Source organism: Phasianus colchicus, chromosome 1, assembly GCF_987193195.1.
Source record: "Phasianus colchicus chromosome 1, bPhaCol1.hap1.1, whole genome shotgun sequence".
Classification (NCBI taxonomy): domain Eukaryota; kingdom Metazoa; phylum Chordata; class Aves; order Galliformes; family Phasianidae; genus Phasianus; species Phasianus colchicus.
This window is the reverse complement of record NC_143436.1, coordinates 123864902-123886838: the sequence shown is the minus strand read 5'-3', so window position 1 is coordinate 123886838 and position 21937 is coordinate 123864902. Positions and strand designations below refer to the sequence as shown.

The 21937-nt window shown below is 37.5% G+C and overlaps 1 protein-coding gene across 3 annotated transcripts in view; it reads left to right on the top strand.

Annotated features, from left to right (window-relative positions):
- GLRA2 (glycine receptor alpha 2) overlaps window positions 1-21937 on the top strand; it is a 130449-nt gene that overhangs the window by 27191 nt on the left and 81321 nt on the right. For all 3 annotated transcript variants that reach the window (XM_031596079.2, XM_031596078.2, XM_090125287.1), the window contains exons 5-7: window positions 13476-13558; window positions 14826-14963; window positions 17697-17911. In XM_031596079.2, coding sequence (XP_031451939.1) covers window positions 13476-13558; window positions 14826-14963; window positions 17697-17911 — 436 coding nt within the window. The remainder of the gene's footprint in view (window positions 1-13475; window positions 13559-14825; window positions 14964-17696; window positions 17912-21937) is intronic.

The following is a 21937-nucleotide window of genomic DNA, read 5'->3' as shown; positions in this document are numbered from 1 at the left end:
TTGAATTTACTCTCTAGTAAGGAAAATCAGCTCTTAAGACTGTAGTTTCTGATCGGGCATTCTGGTTCATGACCTGAATTTTCTCTGAGGAATTATTATTGATCCAGATTAAGGACAACTGAATTCTCTAGGATGCTAAATTAATAAACAGTAACATAACATTTCCTCCATTTATTTAATTCCTTTGGAAATTCCTTGATAAGAACTTAACTATGTTTGGATGGATTAATCAGCACAGAACATAAGTGTTTACTGAGCAAGATTTCAAATTTACATACCTGAACAGTCTGAGAAAAATAGTAGCACAGAAGAGTGAGACTAGCACTAGCAGAGTGATAAATATGCTGTCACTTACAAATATTTCTTGTTTCACTCTGAGAAAGAAATGAATGCAACTGTTTGTTTGAATGACATCAGCTACCATCTTATTGGAGGCAACAGTGCAGCTGAGTGCTGCTCTGAATACAGATGGATAATTTCCCTGACATTTGTTCATGCAGGAAAAATAATATTTCAAGCTGTCATACAGCATTTGTAAAATTCCAACTCCTAAATACAAATTTATGTGAAGTAGAGTAAGCAATATTCCAATGAAGGACAAAGAAAATCAGTCTTACCTGGTGCCTCTAACATGGCTTATAATTTTGAGTAATATTTTACAGGGAAGAAAACTTTCTCCAGTACTGAACTTTGAAGTTAGAAGTAAAAATATATAAAAATATAGAGAAGAAAAACTTCTTCTCTATATGCTGTTTGTCAATTTCTTTTAGTTGTGTTACGCTGAAACAGATAATATTTTAGTGATTTGTTTCAGTGCACTGAGATTGATAAAATGTTGCCATTTTCACTCACACACCAACCAGACCTAGCCTGACGTAATGGTATTTAACTTTTAGCATTTAGCATGCTCTATGTTTAAAATGCTTTTAACGCACATCTGGGAAGTAACATTGTGGTCTGTTTTGTCATATGTTCAAATTTAATAAAAGCAAGGGCAAATCTGTCTCATAACGTGTAAACCACTGTCTCTACTAAATGAGTTTAGAACAACTGTCTGCAATAAATGGGTAAGAACTAGCAGGTGGGTATTATACAACAGCAGCATTCATCTTCCCTTTAGACTTCATCTGAAAGGAAATATGCTCTCTTAAAGGCATGCGTGGCTTATGCTGCTAAATGCCATGAGAAGCAAATCCTGTCCTTTCTGAAAAGAATTTGGACCGAATATGATCCTTATTTTACTAAAAAGGGACATTTGGTGTAGGATATATGTGCTCAGGTAATTTACTGCAGGATCACAGAGGGTTTAGGCCTGTGTTACTCCCACCACAACACACTGCTCTTGGAATTATTTTGTAGAATCACAGAATCATTGAAGTTGGAAAAGACCACTAAAATCATCAAGTCCAACTTTCAACCCATCACCACCATGCCCACTAATGCATGTCATTCATGTCATCCCATTATAAGCAAGAGTCAGTTTGCCTTTCTTTTAGTATGGGATTATCCATCTTGCATTCATTGGTGATGGTAGGCATAACATAGATTTCTGTCACTGTTTTCCACACAGTAGTTAGCTATCATGATCATGCTTGCAGTCTACTAAATCTATTCTCTGGGAGTTGTTATGGAAAATAAACCCAGAGTGGCTGATGTACTCACCTATGAATCATATAAGTAAGTTTAGGATTCTAAACCTATTTTTAGGTATTTTCTGCATGCTCAGATGACTACTTTGGTATTTGTTTTAATCTCAGATATCATGGTATATATGCTATATAAAGCCTGAGGCAAGACTGGTATGGAGAAAGAGGTTCTAAGCTTACAATACTTGGAAATGAGTGATATGAGGAACATGAAGGATTATGGAACTATAGTGATTTAGGTCCATTTTCACAATAAAATCTTCATTATTTTGAAGAACACTTTAAGCTTTAAGATAGAGGATGACATTTTGTTCCAGATCTGGAAGCTAAATGGCACACAGCCCATGTCTTTAGAGAAAACTAGTCTAAGTCCTTCTGTTCTGCAGAGCAGCCAAAAACCTCTGGGAGGGAACTCAGAATTGCTCAATATCACAGATATACACTTTTGTCCCTAGTGAGGTGACAACGGCTCTTGGAGGTGCATGCATTTTAAAAGTCAGCAGTTACAGTAAAGTTATATTCAGCAAGCAACTGCACTTCAGTCAAGATCAGTCTCAGTGGCACCCTTTGAGCTGCACAGCACTGTTAAATAACTATAGTTTTTGTTATAAAGCTCTCTGCAGAGAGTGCTCAACAAGAGGGGTTCATTATAGCAGTGTTCAATATAATTGGCTTATGTTGTGTATATATTGTATGCTGAAAAACAATGAGACTAAATCTCAGCCCACACAATGTCACCCTCCAGATGCCTGTGACTCATCCCTCTGAGCTCACAACCCTTGAATGATCTCTGCATGGGCTGGATTTTGTAGAAGGACTACAAACTTGGAAAGAATGGCAGTGCTGTGTGATGATACTGACAGTCTTGTTCCTGACACTCATATTCTGTATGACACCTGGATTTTGTATTGTGTACGCTGTTGAACTGATTTTATGTTCCAGGGGCAAGGATCATATCTTCCCTGTCCCACTGCAGGTAGCTGGGACACCAGCAAAATGCTAAAGAACCTCATAGGAGGCTTTGCCTTCTCTTCGAGCCACACATTTGTGGTACCTGATTCCCACAAACTCATTTCAGGCTGCCAGAACATTAGCATCTGCTGAAAAGCTTATTTTAGCAAAGTGATGGAAAGTGGAAGGTGTTTTTTTTTCTGTTATACATTAATTGCCTCCCTCTGCTTTTAATATTTTCAGTGCATCTTAGTCATATGATCTTGATGCAGAAGGCAGTATAATTCTACTGTAGCACTGATCCATGGCATTGCACCTGCAATATCCTGGCCAGGAAGATAAAGAGGCTGGAACTTCTTTTTTTTTTTTTTTTTTTTTTTTTTTTTTTTTTTTTTTTTTTTTTTATCAGCTGCTCCAGTAAGCACCTCGTATTCCCAGTAGTCATATAAAAGAGAGTCTGTCCTCTGAAATGTAGGGCCACTCCATTTAGCCAGAAAGAGTTACAAAACAGATTACTTCACATTTTTAAAACATGTAAAGAATTTAGAAAATGTTGCATACTTTGACAAGAGAATCATGTGGAATTTTAGGGAGTAGATTTGAACAAATTCACAAACTATTTTTCTCCCTTATATTCCAAGAACAATTAAATACCTAGGAAGAAATTCCTCAAGTCTTTCAGAGTATCATTTTTTTTCGTCTTCATTTATCTTTACAGCACATTAAATTTTGCAGTAATTTAGGAAATTGCTTCTCTATGTTTCAACTCTGGACCAAATTTGGTAGTTAAATGTTACTATGGATGAAAGCAGTATCTACCAGAGAGCAGTACTGTTTGGTTGGACACCATGAAACAGGAAATACAAGCTGTTGCATTGGTCTCTTTCTGCAGATGTTCTGGGGGTGATCACTGGACCTCCGTATGACAACAAGTAGATGAGGGGATGAGCTGTCACATCCAACAGCCCTCTCCTGCTTGAAAACAGCACATTTACTTGCAGTACCATCTCTTGTGCCACATTACTCAAGTTACCAAAATTGAATTTTTGTTCTGTGGCAGTAGTGCCAATTGACAGAACACTGTGTCTAACCTCCTTAGATGCCCATTACTCTTCACGCCATCTTGGGTTATATTAAAAGTTATGGCCGCCATACCCCTCACGTTAATCATCAGAAATAATATATAGCACTTATATTGTTCAGTTTTTCTGAGCAAAAGTCCTGTGCTTTCTAGTCTTCTTTGTCTAGGTGTGCTCTTTGCCCTGTGGGATGGAAGATTATTTCCCTTCTCCTTTGGGAGGTTAAAGTTGGGTATTAGGAAAAACTTCTTCACAGAAGGAGTGGTGAGGCACTGGAACAGGGAGGTGATGGAGTCACTGTCCCTGCAGATGTTCAAGAAACATTTAGATGTTGTACTAAGGGACATAGTTTAGTCAGGAAATATTAGTGGTTGTTGGACAGCTGGATCATCCTAGATGATCTAGGATGTCTTTTCCAATCTTGATGATTCCATGAAATGCAAAGCAAATTTAAAAGAAACATAGATAACACAGATTTTCTCTTCACAATAGACTATTTGTGGGAAAGAAATTCCATAATATTCCTGAAAAAAAACAAACAACATATGATCATATCTTAGATTTTTAGTGATACCAGAAAATCTTTTGCCTTGTTACAGTAAATTCGGGCAAGGGTCATCTACAATAATTTCAGAGTATAACCCATATGAGTTACCCAATAAGGCATCTCCGTTTACACCTAATGACACTGTTGTGTGAAAATCAACAACAGCATGGCACAGTCTAGTCTAATAGAGTGGTACAAAATGTTATGTTCCACAGTTTTGCACACATCCTGTGCTTAACTTTGATGACTTCAGTTTTATTTGCAATCTAGTGTAGGTATTTAAGAGGATTTGGACTTTACTATCAGCATTGTCTTTCCATGTGATAGATTAGCAGAGATGGAGAAGAGAGACTGTTACCATGATTGTTATGTCTGTTTGCTAGGTAAGGACCCCTCTCTTAGCTCATATTCATATTTATTTTCTCAAGTCCTATAAAATAGCACTGACAAAGATGAGGCTTTTCCCTTGGAATTGAATCTTAATCAGCACAGGAACATTTTCAAAGAACATTATTTATTATACCAATGGCAAAACAAGTCCATGCTCATTTCCCTAATCTTCTAAAAGCAAGAAAAAAGAATCTTCGTATGCATTAAAATAACTTTTCCACACTTAAGAAAATACGAGGACTGCTCCAAAAGTAATGTCTTCTGTTTCATTATGTTGGCCCACAATGTCGGAGGCAGAAGTTGGTGGTATGGCAGTAGAGGTTGAATCTTCCCGCTAACATACTGATACATTTTGTTGCCATATGACAGATGGCAGCAGAGGGGCAATCAGACTCCTCCATGAAGTAAAAACAGCAGCCACTGACATTCATCGACACTTGCTGAATGTTTATAGAGACCGACCAGTGAATGTGAGCAAAGTGAGGAGTGGGTGGTGCATTTCAGCTGTGGCAACAGCGACAGTGAGTCACCTCCTCTGGTGCAGACTGTTACAAGCACAGCATTCAGGCTCCTGTTTATCACTAGTGACGATGCACATGGAGGTGACTGTGTTGAAAAATGGTGTTTTCTGTCTGAGAATTTGATCTATCAAATAGTGTTATTGCGCTCTTTTTAGCTGTTGTAATTTTCATGGAAATAAATAATAGGCATTACTTTTGGAGTGACCTATGTATATAAAAAAAATGATTTTAATAATAAGCAATGCTGAACTACTAACTGAAAAAGAGCACAAAAATAAAGCAGTTTTGGATTTGGCTGCTATAATGTATATAGGCAGAGGCCTTACAGACTTTGTATAACAAATAGTGCTAGTATCACTAGACTTTACTAAACTGTACTGGACACAGTGACTTCTCAAATTGTAACTGTATGCTATGTGAATACAGTGAGTTTGACAAATTTGTCTTCCCATGGGCATGATTACAATAATAACAATGGTTTCAGAGGCTAAAATAATGCAGCTTTTTATGGGAAAAGCAGCCATTCTTGTTACAGTTGAATTCTGCGTCCTTGAATTATTATTATCCGCCTACTATTCACCTTTCTTTTCTTGCCCTTTTTCCTGCCTCTAATCCACCGCCATATCCCTTAGGTTTGTGATCTTTTAATTTAATGTGCTTCTCATCCTTCGGGATGGTTTCCCAACAGCTTCTCGAATGTGCCCCCCCATCACCCATTTTCGGCTCTCACAGCCTACATACAAATCCATACTGAGGATCTAGTTCTGTTTTTCCAATACCTTTATTTTTCTGTTGTGCCTAAAGTACTTGTTTTGCATAACAAATAATAAAACCTCCTAAATAAATAATAAAGCCTAATGCAGGTATATTGTTATGCAACTAGCACAGCCATTGTCAAAACCCCATTGATCATCTTGCTTAAGGAAAGAATAATTTACATTTTAATGACATAAAATTAGTTGCATTTTCACTTCATCAGACATTTAAAGCAATGTAGGGATATGAACATTATACTTGAACATGCACTGCCTCACTAATTCCTCTAATGCTGTGCATGTCCCTAGCTGACATACAAAAACACTGGGTGTGAAGTAAATACAAACACAACAGAAGAGCTACTTAAACTGAAGGAAATGCTGCCAGGCCAACTGGCATCAACAAATAGCTCTACACTGGTCATAAGGAAATTTAAACTGGAAGTTACAGGTTTTCCACTCATCTATACTCTGAATTCTCAAACAATATTCCAAGAGAAATAGTGGTGGGCACAGAGAGGAACAAGGTATATCCCAAGTTGGAAGGGACCCACGCGGGTCATTGAGTTCAACCGTTGGTTCCACACAGGAACACTTAAGCTCAAATGCTCCTTGAACAGGCTGGGGCCGTGCCCCCTACCTTGTGCATCCCGTTCCATGCCTACCACCCTGTGGTGCAGCCCCTTTCCCCGAGCCCTCCTCTGACACAGCTCCATGCCGTTCCCTCGGGCCCTGTCGCTGTCACACAGAGCAGAGCTCAGCGCTGCCCCTCCGCTCCCTGTGAGGAGCTGCAGCCGCCATCAGGCCTCCCCTCAGCTCCTCCGCTCTGCGCTGAGCAAACATGAGGACTTCAGCCGCTCCTCACATCTTGCCGTGATAAGTTTTAAAACAGATTAGATGAAACGACTACATTCGTTAACGGATTATCAGATTTGATGGCCCAAGATGTACCTTCTAGAGCCCTATATTCTTGCATCTCAAATGCACAGAGCTCAAATACACAAAGAGAAAGCTTTATTTTTCCAAGCTAAAAAAAGTGGAAAATGCTTTTGGAGAATAATTTGTACGTGCACAGTTGTTCTTGGCTGACAGGATTAAAAAAAAAAAAAAAAAAAAAAAAATTGGCAGAGGTTACTTCTGAATCCAATGGGATTACATAGCAAGCCACATATCTGCATGCCCACTCTCCTCAGGTAACAATGATGTCTCTTTGACTGCTGGTAACCATTTACCTACTGAATGTACATTAGAGCAGTTAAATGTTTGACAGAAAAAATGTAGGTTCAGGATCTTTTTCTAATTGAATGGCATAAAATAGTGTGCCTTCCTGGAATATGCTCACAGAGATGGAGGTCTTTTGCCAATTGCATTACAATATATGACTTGAACAGGGATGTCATCATGCCTGAGGGAAAGAAACGGCACACTAAACACACACTGCAGGAAAATTAATATAGAAAATAACAGAGGGAAGGGAGAGATTAAACTGTATTTTTAATGGAATTCAGAATTTAGCTGCTACATGAAATCATACTTGAGTTTAATTCCTCAGATTTGCTTGAACAAAAATTGGGAAATCATTTGCTGGCAACTCATGTGCTGGCATTGCGTACCTACAGACAATGCTGGCATTACAATGAGAAGTGAGATGCCCATAATGAGAATCCACCACTCTGTTCGTTTTGTGCCAGCTCCCGTTTTAAGCAGTGCACGAAGCAAAGCAAAACACTGGAGGGAGAGACAACACAATCCTAAACAGCAGAACGTGTTACTCCAGCCTGCATCTCTTTTCGCAGTAGCAGCCAAGGCTCCACATCTCCTCTAAGCTCAACTACAGCCCATTCCCATCTGACAGAAATGAAGCTGCAGAACATGACAAACATTAGAGAGGGATTCCAGGGCTCCTCAAAAATAAGGGAAAAAGCAGACAGTTTGACTGTTCCGTTTAACAGGACAAAGCCTGTAGACTGTGAAAATTACCAGAATTGACATTCAAAATGATGAGTCAGGTCTCTGAAAAAATAATGAGATGAACTACAAAATGAAAAGCCCTTTAAAAGAGGAATGTCACTGGGATTTATTTTTTTGGCTTTCTGATGTACGAACAGTGCGTGTGCTCTCTTTTCAGGCACAAATCAAGATCCCCAGGAGAGGGGGATGGGAAGGATATAAAGAGATTTTACATTCTGCTGCCTATTTCAGTGCCACTAGTCTGAATGGCATTTGCTCCTGTGTCATGCAATGCTGTCATGGTTGCTGTGCAACTCCATCTCCCCTGCCAGTTAATGGGGAACTTTGCCTGCTTCTGCTTAGGCAATATTTTTATGTTATTTCAACAGCTGTAAGAACCAAAAGTCTAATCTTCTGAAGGAAAAAAAAACAAAAAACAAAAAAAGAAGAAGCTAAGATGTTGTTTGTAACACCAACTCCTGTCCCACCAAGTAAGCTGTGGATGGGTGTCACTTGAAAGAATGAAGGGATAAGAATAGAAGCAAAGAGTTATTTTTGATATCATGCCCACTCATGGTGAGGCTTTTGCTGCTTTTGATGTGTGAGGAGCCAATCATGCTTTTTTTAGGAGACAGGAAAGACTTGCGTTCTGATCTGCACTATTTAAATTTCTAGCAGTACCTCTGAAATTTTGGAGTGTGACCCCAGTATTTTCTCATTAAGAAAAATGTTACGAGGCAGCTGGTGTTCTATAACCTGCTCACAAACTGCCACATTTGCAGGTTTGTTTATGAAAATGTCATTTCCCTTCTTGTCAGACACCTGGTACTTGGAGATCCAGATTCTCTTGTGGGATAAAGGCCTTCTTCCTGGGGGAGAGCTATTGCATAGATCAAGTGAGGTTCTGGGGGAGTCACAGCACACCAGCTGTTAGCTGCTTGTAAGCATGAAGTGCGTTGGAGTACAGTTTAATGTTTGCTGTGGATCAGGCAATTGTAGCTCAGATGAGATATTTTCTTACATTTCTAAAAAAATGAAAGTAAATATTGGATTATGTAACATGTAAACCCAGTTCCCTAAGGGCCTAACCCAGTACTGGCAGTTCTTTACTTCAGTTTTACGTTTCTGACCATTCACAAGATGATTATACACATAATGTTCTGAACTGTTTTTCTAGCATTTTGGGGTTATCAGAGAAGTAATACCTGAGGCTGGAGCCACAGATATTCAATATTATGATGATAAGCATTAGTATTCAAAAACTCTGAGATGAAGAAAGAGACTGGAGATGATGTTGAGAATAATCTGCTCACAAATATTGAAGAACTATTGATTTATCTTATTTATTTATTCACTGGTATGAAAGGAATCCGTCTCTGAGGAATCTTCACTGATGGTGCTACTTTGGCAATTATGTGTCAAAGCATAGACTGACCCCATGTCTTACTACTCCAAAGAGAGGTGGGAGTAGGATGTGGCAGGAACTGGGACAAAAAAAGGACAAGGGGAAAGAGAAGGGTAACAATAAATTAGGATGCAGAGGAAAGAGGCTGGGGTTTTGAAATGGATGAATACAGAAAGGGAGAGATCTGAGGTGGACAGGAGGCATAGGTGGAGTGGGCAAAGTGTGTCACAGAATCAGAGAAAGGGTAGAACAAGGAAGAAGGATGAATAGAAATGAAGTGAGCACAGAGTGCTGCTGAACTTCATTGCAGTGCACATGAATACCTCTGTGCTCCCTTGACTGCATGTATGTGTGTCACCCTCTCTTCACTGGCTTTTCCTCAGGTGACAATGTCTGGCTACTTATTTTTAGGGCAGCTGTAGTGTATATGCTGAGCTCTGCTGCTGGCCCATGTGAGAGCCAGTCTGTTTCTTTCTGGAGAAAATATTGACATTGCATAACAGAGCATTCAGGTGTTTAAGATCACCAACACAGACATTTCTGATTAATAACATGCTGTAAGGCCATTTAACTTTTCCCACAGGATGCATTATTCTGGCTTCTATAGTAACATAAACCACAGCTTTCAGAACTACTGTCCCCCTGCTTGCAGAAGTAGGAACCACAGAACTTAGAACAGTGTTGATAAGGTATCTTTTTGAAGTGATGAGAAATGAAAGATACTGAGCTGGGGTGAGAAGAGAGACAGGCCCACAGCCCAGGTCTGAACAGCTTCTCAAGATGTTCTGGTGAAACCTGGGGATGAAAGAGGGGATCTTGAGTGAAATGCTGGGTGAAGAAATCCCAGTGGTGCCCTTTGTATCTTGAAGGCATTACAGGAGTCAAGAGATGCTGCTCAGAAGGACAGACCTAGGGTATGAAAGAAACCTCACGAAGTAGGTCCCTTGAATATTTGAGTTACAGCCCTGCCTCTGCTACAGTATCGCTCAGTAGTGCTTTCTTTTTTTATTATTATTTTGTCACAGTGCTGGCTAATTTTTCACTTTCTGCTTTCTGGCTCTGCTTCTGCATTTTGTTCTGTTCAAATCCCAGTGCTCAGTTCTTCCTTGACATTGGGAGGGATGAGGGAAAGCAGGGAATCACTTGGCTTCGCCTGCAGGGTGTCCTGCTGGCCCTGGCTCAGTGCCTGATGTACACAAAAGGATCCCCAGCTCTGCAACTCTCTTCTGGTCCCTGTCTGCTCTGTTAAGCCCCAGAGCTCTCCTCCTGAGCTACCTGTGTAACCCAAGCCTAAATAGCAGGGGATGGTTACAAAACATGTTGTTTGTAAGTCTCAACTGCCTTGATAGCGGGGTGCTGAAAAATAATTGTTCTATAGCAGTTTCTTCTGATGTATTAATGATTACAGTATTCATCAATGTAATTGCCAGTTAAAATTGCACTTCATACCAAATCTCCAGGGGCTCCTCTTGAATTTGCCAAGTAAGTGTGAGACATTCTTTTTTTTTTTTTTTTTTTTTTTTTAATATTTTCTGTCAATTACGTGGCAGTGTGGGTAGCTATATCTGCCTAACCATTTCTGATCCTGTTTCCCTATTAGAGTAAATGCGTAAGTAGTGACATGGCAATGTATTTGGTAAAAAAATTGCAGAATCATGTTTTTACTATATGAGTCAACTACTATAAACTGACCCACCACCACAGACTTCATTTGAGCTACTTCAGACTCCAGTAGCCAAATATTTAGCTTGTAGTAATCTTGTTGAAAATCAGTATGGACAATACCAGGTAAAAAGTGCTGAATTTAATACTTTTGTTAATCCTGGTAAAGGGATTACAGAAGCAAAGATGCTAACTCTGAGTGACTACTATGCTGAGGTGAAGAACAAGTCAAAAGGACATGATCTCTTGCGCTAGCCTCAACAGTCGTTGACTAGAAGTTATTTTCCAATTGTGAGGGTAAGCAGAGAATAATTTAGGCTTTCTGAAAGACATTGTTGCTTAGGGAGAGAAAGAAGAGATGTCGACCTTTGTGTGAAACACCGTAATGCTCATTTCCTCAATTCACCTCCAGATGAATAATTGACATACCCATCTAGCCACTAGGGGAAATAGATCACTTAATCCTTGAGAAACTTGGAAACACTTGATTACTCATGAGTTTCATACTAAATGAATAGATTACATACCCCTGCCCGTGTTTATAGTTAAACCCTCAGATTTCTTGAGGGTTCTGGGGAGGAGAAAGGGATGAAAGGGAGAGGAAGCACAGAGAGTGTATAGTCCATGACTGATGGTCGGTAAAATCTAAATGGTGTATAGGTCATATCTTGGTGATATATTTTTCAGCCTTTTAGAAAATCATTTGCATAAAGACACTTGAAATGAACTTCAAAAATCTAACTACGTTTCAGAATATGACTGAAAATAAGGAAGAGAATTTGGTATGTCAACATTTCAGATTAAAAAAAAAAAAAGCAGAAGCAGTCTTTTGTCATTACTGGGGATTAGCAATTTAAATAGTTCAATCTTTAATCCAGGAAACTAGTAAAATGAGGCCAATCACCATTTGCAGGGCACAAAATATTTAAAGTAGTAAGGGGCATGTTTTCAAAGGCATTCATACCTCTACTAAATGTGTTCTTTTTTCCCTAGATGGCTTATATTTTTAATGCTTATGCTATGTGCTCTCAAAGATTAATTAAGAGTTTATTTACTGTGATGTAGAGAGGACTGCTGGATGATTTTCTTCATCACAATGCACTTTAGTGCCACTGACAACCAATTTCTGATTTCCTGATATTGACATTCTGCACACATTCTGCATGGATAAGCAAAAGCAGATGATGAGTAGGATTTTTGATCAAAATGATTACATTTTGATTATAGTTACCTAAATATCATAGTGATTTGATTGCATGATGGTAGGACTAAAAAGTACAGTCAGGCCTTCCCAAAAAATTCCCATGATAAAGAAACAGACTGAACTAGATTGAGTAAGCTGTATGTACTGAGAAACACAAATGACTTGAGGAGCACAAAATCACTACAGGGGACAGAGTTGAGTGAGATATGTCTCCATATAAATTACATTTGATTTTGTGACAACACAATTTCCAGGTTAGCAGCTGGCACATTTGTTCACAGGCATAATTAAAAATGTCTTCCCATTGTACCATATTAATGCTTCAGTGTACTTTCAAGTAAGACAGTTTAGTTCTTGTACTTGATGACAAGTGGACACTGAGGTTTTTGTTTATTTGTTTTCTTTGTGTCGAAGTGTTGAAGGTAATCTGAAATAATACATGTACTCTTTTTAATAACTTAAACCAAACTCTTAATATTTTTTTTTCTGTGTGTTTTTTCAAAGAAGATAATTATTTGTAATTCTGTCAACCCAATATCTTGTTTATTAAAAGCGTTTCCTTCTCCCCGTGGAAACAAGAAGAAAACAGTGGAGAAGACTTGAGACACAGATTTCATTCAAATGTTGAAAAGTAAACTAAACCAAAAATAATGAGAGAGAGAAAAAAAGAAAGGAAAGAAACAATAAGCATATTCCTATCCAAGTAAAATTATGCCTTATCTGGGACAAAGCAGCTGAAAAATTAAGAGAAATTTAATTTGTATGATAACGTTCCTTTAGGCTTACTTTCTTGTTCCTGAACTCTTTATTTTTTAATGCAATGCGATTGTGGCTTTTACTGTATTTGTTGTTGTTGTTGTTGTTGTTTTCTTTTAATGGCTAAGAAGTAAGAATGAAGGGTTGGAACTGGCTCTCATACACAAAAAGCACTCCCTGTTGAAGAAACCCCTTGATTTTTATGTTTTCTTCCTTTGCTGTTCCCAAACAAAACCTAAAAATCAGTCATTTTAGGTTTTGCATTATCTAGGTTCACTGTTATACATATAACATTCAATGGTACATTAGTGGGGAGCATCTCTTGCTATCTTGCCTCTGCTATTCTGTTCTGTCCAGCCAATGCAGCCAGTGAGAGCCTGTTTTGCTTTACATATTCTATCTTCACAGGCTGTTTTGTCCTTAAGACCTAAGAGGGGATAAGAGTCCATCTTCTGAGGCTCTAAGATTTGGCCTTGATTCTTCAAAGTATAAATATGGGGCTTTGAATAAAATCTGTATATTTTTCTATATTCTATATATTTAAAATCTGTATATATTTCTAACAAGTGCTTTTTTTTTTTTTCTTTTTTTTTTCCCCTTCAATTTTAGGCTTACTTTAACGTTATCATGTCCCATGGACTTGAAGAATTTTCCTATGGATGTACAGACATGCACAATGCAGCTAGAGAGCTGTGAGTGTCGATTGCTTTGCCTAGTAAAACAAAACAAGTTTTACCGTAATTTTGGTTGTTTGATAGTATTTACATTGCTATATTTGTGTGGTCAGAATCAATATTCCTCTTTTGTAAGAGGAAGTCCTGGAGAAAAAATGTTTTAACTAAAATGTTGTTCCGTACTCTATGCTGTTCCAGCTCCTTTCTTTATTCTCCCACCTATTCAGTCAGGGCTGTGTCACTTCCAGGAATAATCACAGCAGTGCCATACCCAAGAAAACAAATCTCAAGAAAGTAAGAACAAGTAGATCACAGCCAGGGATGAGTTATGTCTGATCAAGACGAGTCACAGTCTTTTGAAAAAATGTGAGCAACATACTCCATGAAGCAGAGATTTTTAATTTCACAGAATCACTGAATGATTGGAAGAGATCTTTGTGTTCATCTGGTACAACCCAGAGCAGGGTGCCAGGCCCTTATCCAGGTGTCTTTTGGAAATCTTCAAGGAGACTCCACAGTCTCTCTGGGAAACCTGTGTTAGTGTTCCATCATCTCCAAAACAGAAATGCTGCCTGGTGCTCAGGGGGAGCCTCATGCATGCCAGCATATGCCCACTGCCTCTTGTCATTTGCGTGGACTTAGTATGAGTCAGTATGTGTCAAGCCGCCTTCTTTTTTTATTTTGGTTTTGTTCTGTTTTGTGGGGAAGAGATGATGGTTTTATCTATGCATGTATGAACTGCAGGTTACTACTTGTCTTTGAGGCTGGAGATTGGACACAGATTGTTTAGTTTCCTCATAGCTGTGTGGTAACTGCAGTTGTAAAGAGACTTCAGAAAGTCCAAGCCTCTCTCAAACACCTTCACGCCTCTCTGGTAATCACAGATTTACAAAAGCTGCACTATCATCTATTCTAAAAACCCTGGTTTTGTTCTACATAGTCAAAGAATGATGAAAAGTAAGCAGTGCTGGCTGATACGTAGACATAGAAAAATGCTAACTCATTTGTAAATAGTATCTTTCATGGGCCATAAAAATTATTCTTAGTGGCAAACCAAGACACTATTTCAGAAGTTAATTATTTTACTTATTTGTTGCTCTTAACATAGAAGTAATGCAATATTAGTAACAAGCAACTAATTGCAATTGTGCTGTAGTTAATCAGAAGGCTTAAAATTATAGCTAAACTAGCATTTACTGGAATAACTGACATATTTGTAAGCCATAGTAATACTTACTTTCAAGGTTTTCATTACTATGTAATGAATCTGATTTCTTTGTTGTAGTTGGCTACACCATGAATGATCTGATTTTCGAGTGGCTGAGCGATGGACCTGTGCAAGTTGCAGAAGGTTTAACCTTGCCACAGTTTATTTTGAAAGAAGATAAAGAACTTGGTTATTGCACAAAACATTACAACACTGGTAAGCATTATTCTGTTGTTGTTGTTTTGTTTTTATGTTGTTGTTTTTTGTTTTTTCTCTGTGAAATGGGAAAAGGTGGGTAAAGTAAAAAAAAAAAAAAAACAACCAAGTATTTTGAAATTAAAATTGGATTCAGCCACAAATATTTTAAATCTGAAAAATATATCCTTTTTATTTTCATTTTGAGTGGTTTTTGTTTTTCTCCCCAAATTTCCTTAAACATCATTAAGGATACTCTAATACATATGCCCTAATTTTCAAAAATCTTTAAAATCATTATGGTTTTAGAGTCTTAAAAATGTAAAAATCTTGTCAGTCTGATTTCCTCAAAATGAAGCTTTTAGAACAAACTGAATATTCTCTTCAATATTGATAAATAAGTTTTAAAGTACTAATTTTTGAGCTTGATTTATTTTTTCATTATATTAAAATGCCAGTGAGGAAAAATATCAACTTTTCACCAACTTTTGTATGAGGTTTAACTTAAGAGATGTAGTATTTGAAATGGCAATGCTTTCACTGCTGATCTGAATAGAGTGCAAACATAAACTATTGGGAAATTGTTTAATAATCTTGTTTTCCTACTTTTTGAAAAGTTTCAAGAGTGTTTTCTTTCTTTAGCTATACAAGCAGGGAGAGGTCTGTTCAATTTGGATTTATCTGCTTGGAGTCTAATTAATAAGGAGAGCGTTCAGAGAACAGTTTGCTGGATGCTTCCTAGGATTAGATATAATCCCTGTCATCTAAAATCGGTTTGGTTTTTTTTTCCATTATTTCAGTGTAAGGGCCAGCCTGCTTGCATCAAAGACATTTGTTTCACTCTGTGAAATGAAACAACATGAGATGTTCTTCCCCTGTCAGAAACAAAGTCACATTCCTTTCTCATGAAAAGAAAATTACTGTCTTTAGTTTTTATTAATACAACTTCTCATTTGGGATCCCAAAGTGCAAAGGAAGGATTTTTTTTTAATTCCACAGCCCAAAATACATGGAAATCAGGACTGTTATTACTACTTGATTTTTTTTTCTCATATTTTAAAGGGATAATCGGAATAAATTCCAAATAACATAATTCGAGTACTTGCAGTGTGGCCATTGCAAACTTCAGCTATCTCCTGTCCCAGGATTCATGCTCTGAATAAATGTATTAATCTGCTTTTCTAGTTGCTGACTCCCAGGTAGCCATTTTGCAGGGTGAAGTAAGAGAGGGAGAGCATGGGCAATAGTTTTCTTATGTACTCACTGAGATTCCCCACGGATGATAAAAATGTCAGTTAGTAGCTCCCACTCCCATTTGAACAAAATATCTGCATAATTAACAGAAGTTTGAAGTATGTACCCTGGAAAAGGCAAATGAAGAGCAGGATTCAGACAAAATAAAACTTCACCTACATGTGCTTACATTGCTGTCTTCTCTGAGGTATGCTCCTTCAGGTTTGGGGTGAAATCAAAATATAGATGAAAGCTACATTATTCAGCCTTCTCATCCCACCCATGCTGCAAGGAGCTCTGCACAGGTTATGCCATTGGAATGTGGAGAGTGTTTGACAGCTTGGGCTACTCTAACACCATCACAGGTGGAACGCCATCTTTTAAAAGACCAGATTCCTTCTGTTTTGGCAGTCCTGATGTATCACTGCACAGGTCTCAGAGTCTTAGTCTGTCTTTGGTATGACGGCTCAGGTCACTGATATCACAACTTCTGTCTTTCCAGAGTATTCAATTTTTCTCCTCTCCTGAATTTGCCAAATTTCCATTATATTGTACTTTGTGCCAACTCTCACGCCTGTCTGAAACCTGCCATGCAGCTTTGTAAATCAGCAGAAAAGTATGTTTATCACACACACACACAAAAAAAAAAAAAAAAAAAAAAGAGAAAAATTCTCCTTTCACCCACAAGTAATGTGGAAGGAGCAATGCATGTCAGTGCTTTTGCCCAACTGACACAACAGAGGCTCTCTGAAATAATTGGTATGATGTTTCACAAATGACAGACGTTCTTTTATTTGGGTTAGTCAGCATTGAGTGAGAGCCTTCATATAATTAAAAGCCCAGCCAAGGCACACCACTTTGGAGAGCAGCAAAAAGTGATTGGATTAATGGCTGGCAAGCTGTTGCAGCTCAGGACACTGCATTCCTCACAGCATGGCAATCTGTACTTTCTTAAAATTCTGTCCTCCTCTACCCATGCAAAGTAGGTATTTATTATATGAAGAATCACTTACCTCTCACAAGAGATTGTTGAGGATTTCCTGGAGTTAGATTTTTGGTAAAACTCAAAGTCAGCTTTGAATTGATTCTGCTATAAGAAGTAACCCACAGGCACAAGTAAATGATGTGATCAGAATGAAAAGGAGTTTAATCTACCATAGGACATTAAGACTAATTTTTTACAATTCATCTAATTACGTTTGCTTTATCTAATGCAATTAAAAGAGCAAAATTTTGTTGTCTTTTAACATTAAACTTTGTATTTGAGCAAAAAAAATCTTGTTAAATTTTAAGAAGAAAAAACAACATTCTGTTTTCTAGAGGTGAAACAACTGTACAAATACTTGTTTTCTCAGATAACGTAAAGAACTGAGTACAATCTGTTTCAGGGACTCCATGTCCCTCCCACTCTTGAGCTCCACAAGTGGCTGACTCATAGCTTTACGTTCACATGTAGTTTATGTTCAGAAAGCAAGATAAAACTGTGCAAAAAGCATTTATGAAAGTAATTTCGTGTTCTAGGAAAGTTTACATGCATTGAAGTCAAGTTTCATTTGGAGCGTCAGATGGGATACTATTTAATCCAGATGTACATTCCTAGCCTGCTGATTGTCATTTTGTCCTGGGTTTCTTTCTGGATCAACATGGATGCTGCTCCAGCAAGAGTCGCACTGGGTATCACTACAGTATTGACAATGACCACTCAAAGTTCAGGATCAAGAGCTTCCCTTCCAAAAGTAAGGCAATTATTTTGTACCACTAGTTTGTTATCACCAAGAAAAATTATAGAACTTTTGAAGTTTCTTAACAATCTGTGTAAGAATGTGTCTAATAAGAATAACTGAGAAAGTGGTGTCAATGTGATGCTAAACTGTTGCAATACCATTGCATTTGGATTAAAGTTTTCTGTTGGATTATGGGATTGCCAGAGGGCTCAAAGCTATGGATTTTTAATGATTTACTGCTAGCTTTGTCACTTAGGCATCAGCATGCAGAATAGACTTTCTGAAGTATCTAGGTACTTGTCTGGATTTCTGAAACCACTTTCCTGAAAACTGGACATTTTATCTGGCTGGGGATTTTGTCTAATCTTTTCTGGACTGTTAGACTCCCAAATATCATGGCATGGTTAGTTATGACTCAATCAGATGGATATATAAACATACATACATATATATATAAAATACATATATGTGACATTTATACACCTAAAAGATATCTCTGGACAATATTTTCAGAGAAGTCCTGTTGTCTTTCTCTGCTTTGTGGTAGGATCAGTCCATATTCTTATTCAAGTGATGTCTGCATCCAGCCTACACACAAAAATATGCTCTCACTTGAATTTTGTGGTCTCTTTAATTTAGAGCAGCTGCTGTAGATGAGAATACAGATTACAGAATATATTATTTGATTAGACAACATAAAAACATTTTTCAGCATGGGCACATTTTAATGCTTCTGTTAATAGCATTCCCAGTGGAATTTATATTGCATACTCAGGTTTTGTGCAGTTTTCTGGAAGAGAACTCATAGGTAGATCAGTTAAGAATGGTCTGTGGAGTCATGAGATATGATCCCTGTAGAATCCTCTTTTCAGCTGCCCAGAATCACAAGGACTGGGATCATAAAACTGTGCTAACTGTAATGAAAGCACAAATGTTGAATGTTTGTATAGCATATGATCCATTCCAAAAGGCATGTTGTGGTTTTTTTCTGCTTTACCGTCAGTATCATATTCAGTCTAATTCCTAGTACTATAATTTGTTAAAATTGAGCATATATAGACCAGCTTTAAAAACTGCACAGATTGTGTTACTCTTCTGTTGGTATTGAGAAAGTATCACTTAAAAATCTGGTGACTACAACAGTTGGTTCAGCTTCACTTGTTCACTTGGAACTATGTATAATTTTCCATGAAAACTAAAAATATTTCATATATTAACACAGAATTTCAAATTTATACTTTCTTAACATTTGTTCGGTCAATATTGCCAAATGAACACTCTGAGAAGAAAGTCAACAAAGAGATAATCTTGGCAAGAGCCGTGCAGGATCTATAGATAGCAAACTCATAGTCACTGGAGACTGTGTCTAGATGGTACAACTCGATTCTATGCTTTCTTCCAAATATTATTCATTCCAGCTTTCATCAAAACTAACTGACTTGAGAATTAAAAGTGGTACAATCACTGTAGTAGAGCTTTTCACCCATGTTTCCAACAGAGAAAACATACCCTACCAAGAAGCTCTGCAGTGGTAGCACATCCATAAAGATAATTTAGGAAAGACTTCATCTTATGCCTTTGATCAAGGTGAAACATTTATCCTTTCTGAATTCTGTCTTGTTTGAGTTGAAAAGCATTTGCTGGGTAAATTTCTGGGCTTCTGCTGAGTAGAAGAAATAAGATCCAGAATATGTTGACTGTAGCAGTTTGATTATTGAAGAGGTTCTTCTCTATCTTCAAAATTAAATAGATTTATCTCATCTGTCAGAGGTGACATTCTGGCCCTATCTCATCCTCTCCTAGTTTTCTCTGCTGCTCCTCTGTCAGAAGACATGTACCCCACCAGAGAACCCAGCACTTATTTCACTGGGGCTGCACCTCATTCTTGCATTTCCACTCTGAATTCAACCAAGCTGTGTCTGAAGAATCTTGGGATCGACATGAACCAACACTTCAAAATAAGCTTTCTGTACACATTTAAGTAGTACACCCATGTCTGTACACAGGTTCCTGTCAGCAGTATCTGATTCCTTACAAAAATTCTTGGAGAAAAAGAAGGAGAAAGTTTTTCTTGCTGTTGCTGTTGCAAGAACACAGGAATTTTAAAACTCTATCTGCAGCTTAGTATAAAAATTGTATTTCTTAATAAAATCTGTCCAGATGAAATGCATTTAGAAATAAAAATATGAAAATAATTGCTTCAAATCAGTGTTGAATCTGAAGTCCCCAAATGGCTCTTTAAAAGCAGTGTTTATCTAAGTCCTGTCTACATACTGCCAAGACACAGGAAGTTAGGCTGTCAATAAAACATTCATTTTAAAATTGCTCCAAGCATGAATATCTAAGAGAATCAGACATGACAGGATGGCTATTTTTGCAAGAGTATTGAAAAAACAGATGCAACTGCTCTGTGAGAACAGCCTATATTTGATTGCAAGAGTTGAGTTCTTCCCCATTCTACCTTGTGTCCTATTCTTATTAACACACAATTAACACATAACACTTAAATTTACCCTTAATTTACTCACTGGCTCATGCCAAGCAGATAAATTAAGGGTATTCTTTCTTCTTTCTTCTCAACTATTTTATTAGAACTTTACCAAAAATAAATAAGCAAATAACTAAAACAAAAGCAAAGCATCAACATCTACCAATTTTATGAGTAATTCCTTTATATTAAAGAAAAAAAAAAGTGAAGAAGAATTGTTCTGAGAAGAATTCTAGTTAGTTTTTTTTGGTCGATTTCTGAGTTACTATCAAAATGATGCAAGTGGTACATTTTAGAAGTGATTACCCAGATATTGTTCTCAATCTCAACATGACATGACGTGATAAAGTTCTATTTGCTTTTTTCATATTAAAATCCAATATTCATTTTGATACACAGCTTTTCATAATGTTAGGTCACAGCAGCACAGACATTAGGCTTCCAGATATTGAAAATTAAACATAAGTTCAAGACTGCTGAAAAGAAAAGGAAAGAAACAAGAAGTAAATGAGAGAATGAAAATACAAGGGCGGCTCCAAAAGTAACGCCTCCTGTTTTATTGTGTTGACTCACGACATCAGTGGGAGATATTGGTGGTGTGACAGTAGAGGCTGAACTTTCCCAACAATATTCCATTACATGTTGCTGTCATGTAACAGAGGGCAGCAATCTTACAAAATGGCACCTGACATGGAAGCAAAGGTGTGTCATTGAATTCTTGAAAAAATGGCACCCATTGACATTCATTGACACTTGCTGAACATTTCTGGAGACCAACCACTGAATGTGAGTGATGCATTTCAGCAGCTGTGACAATGGCAGTGGGTCACCTCCGCTGGTACAGATTGTTACAAGTGTGGCATGCCTGTTCTTGCTCATCACTGGTGAAAATGCATAGTTCAGGATGGTGACTATGTTGAAAAATAGTGTTTTGTATCTGAGAATTTTCTGTCAAATAGTGTTAGGGTACTCTTTTTAGCTGTTGTACTTTCCATGGACATAAATAGGAGGCATTAGTATCAGAGAAACTCATGGAACTCCAGCTGGTGTTTGTGTTTGCACACACTTAAGAGAAAAATCTAGATAGCTTCTTTCAAATGAAATGTGATTATATTTCTTCGACAAATTTTCATAGTCCTTCTGTGGGGTTATTATCTTCATAGTGTTTGTAATTCTGCCTACAAATACAAGGTCAAATTCTGATAACAACAAAAAACTAGTGAAAAAATCAATATGTTGTTTTGTTGTTGTTGTTGTTTTTCATGTATTTTTCTACAGAGTTGATTTCTTACAAAAGACAGAAATAAATCATGCAAGAGTTTAGAGATCCAACAAACTACTAATGTAGGAGGCAAGAGCTGCAGTGCATGTTTCAGAAAACATAAATGTTCTTTCCTACTTTTTATCATAAGGCAAAGAATATCAAGTTCTGTTTCCTTCAAGAGGACGAAATATTGATCTTCTATACAAAGAATAGCTGCAGAGACTTCTTTATCATGGTCTCAACCTCTTTTATAGCAACTAAATTATTGTGTGTTTATTACAGAAAA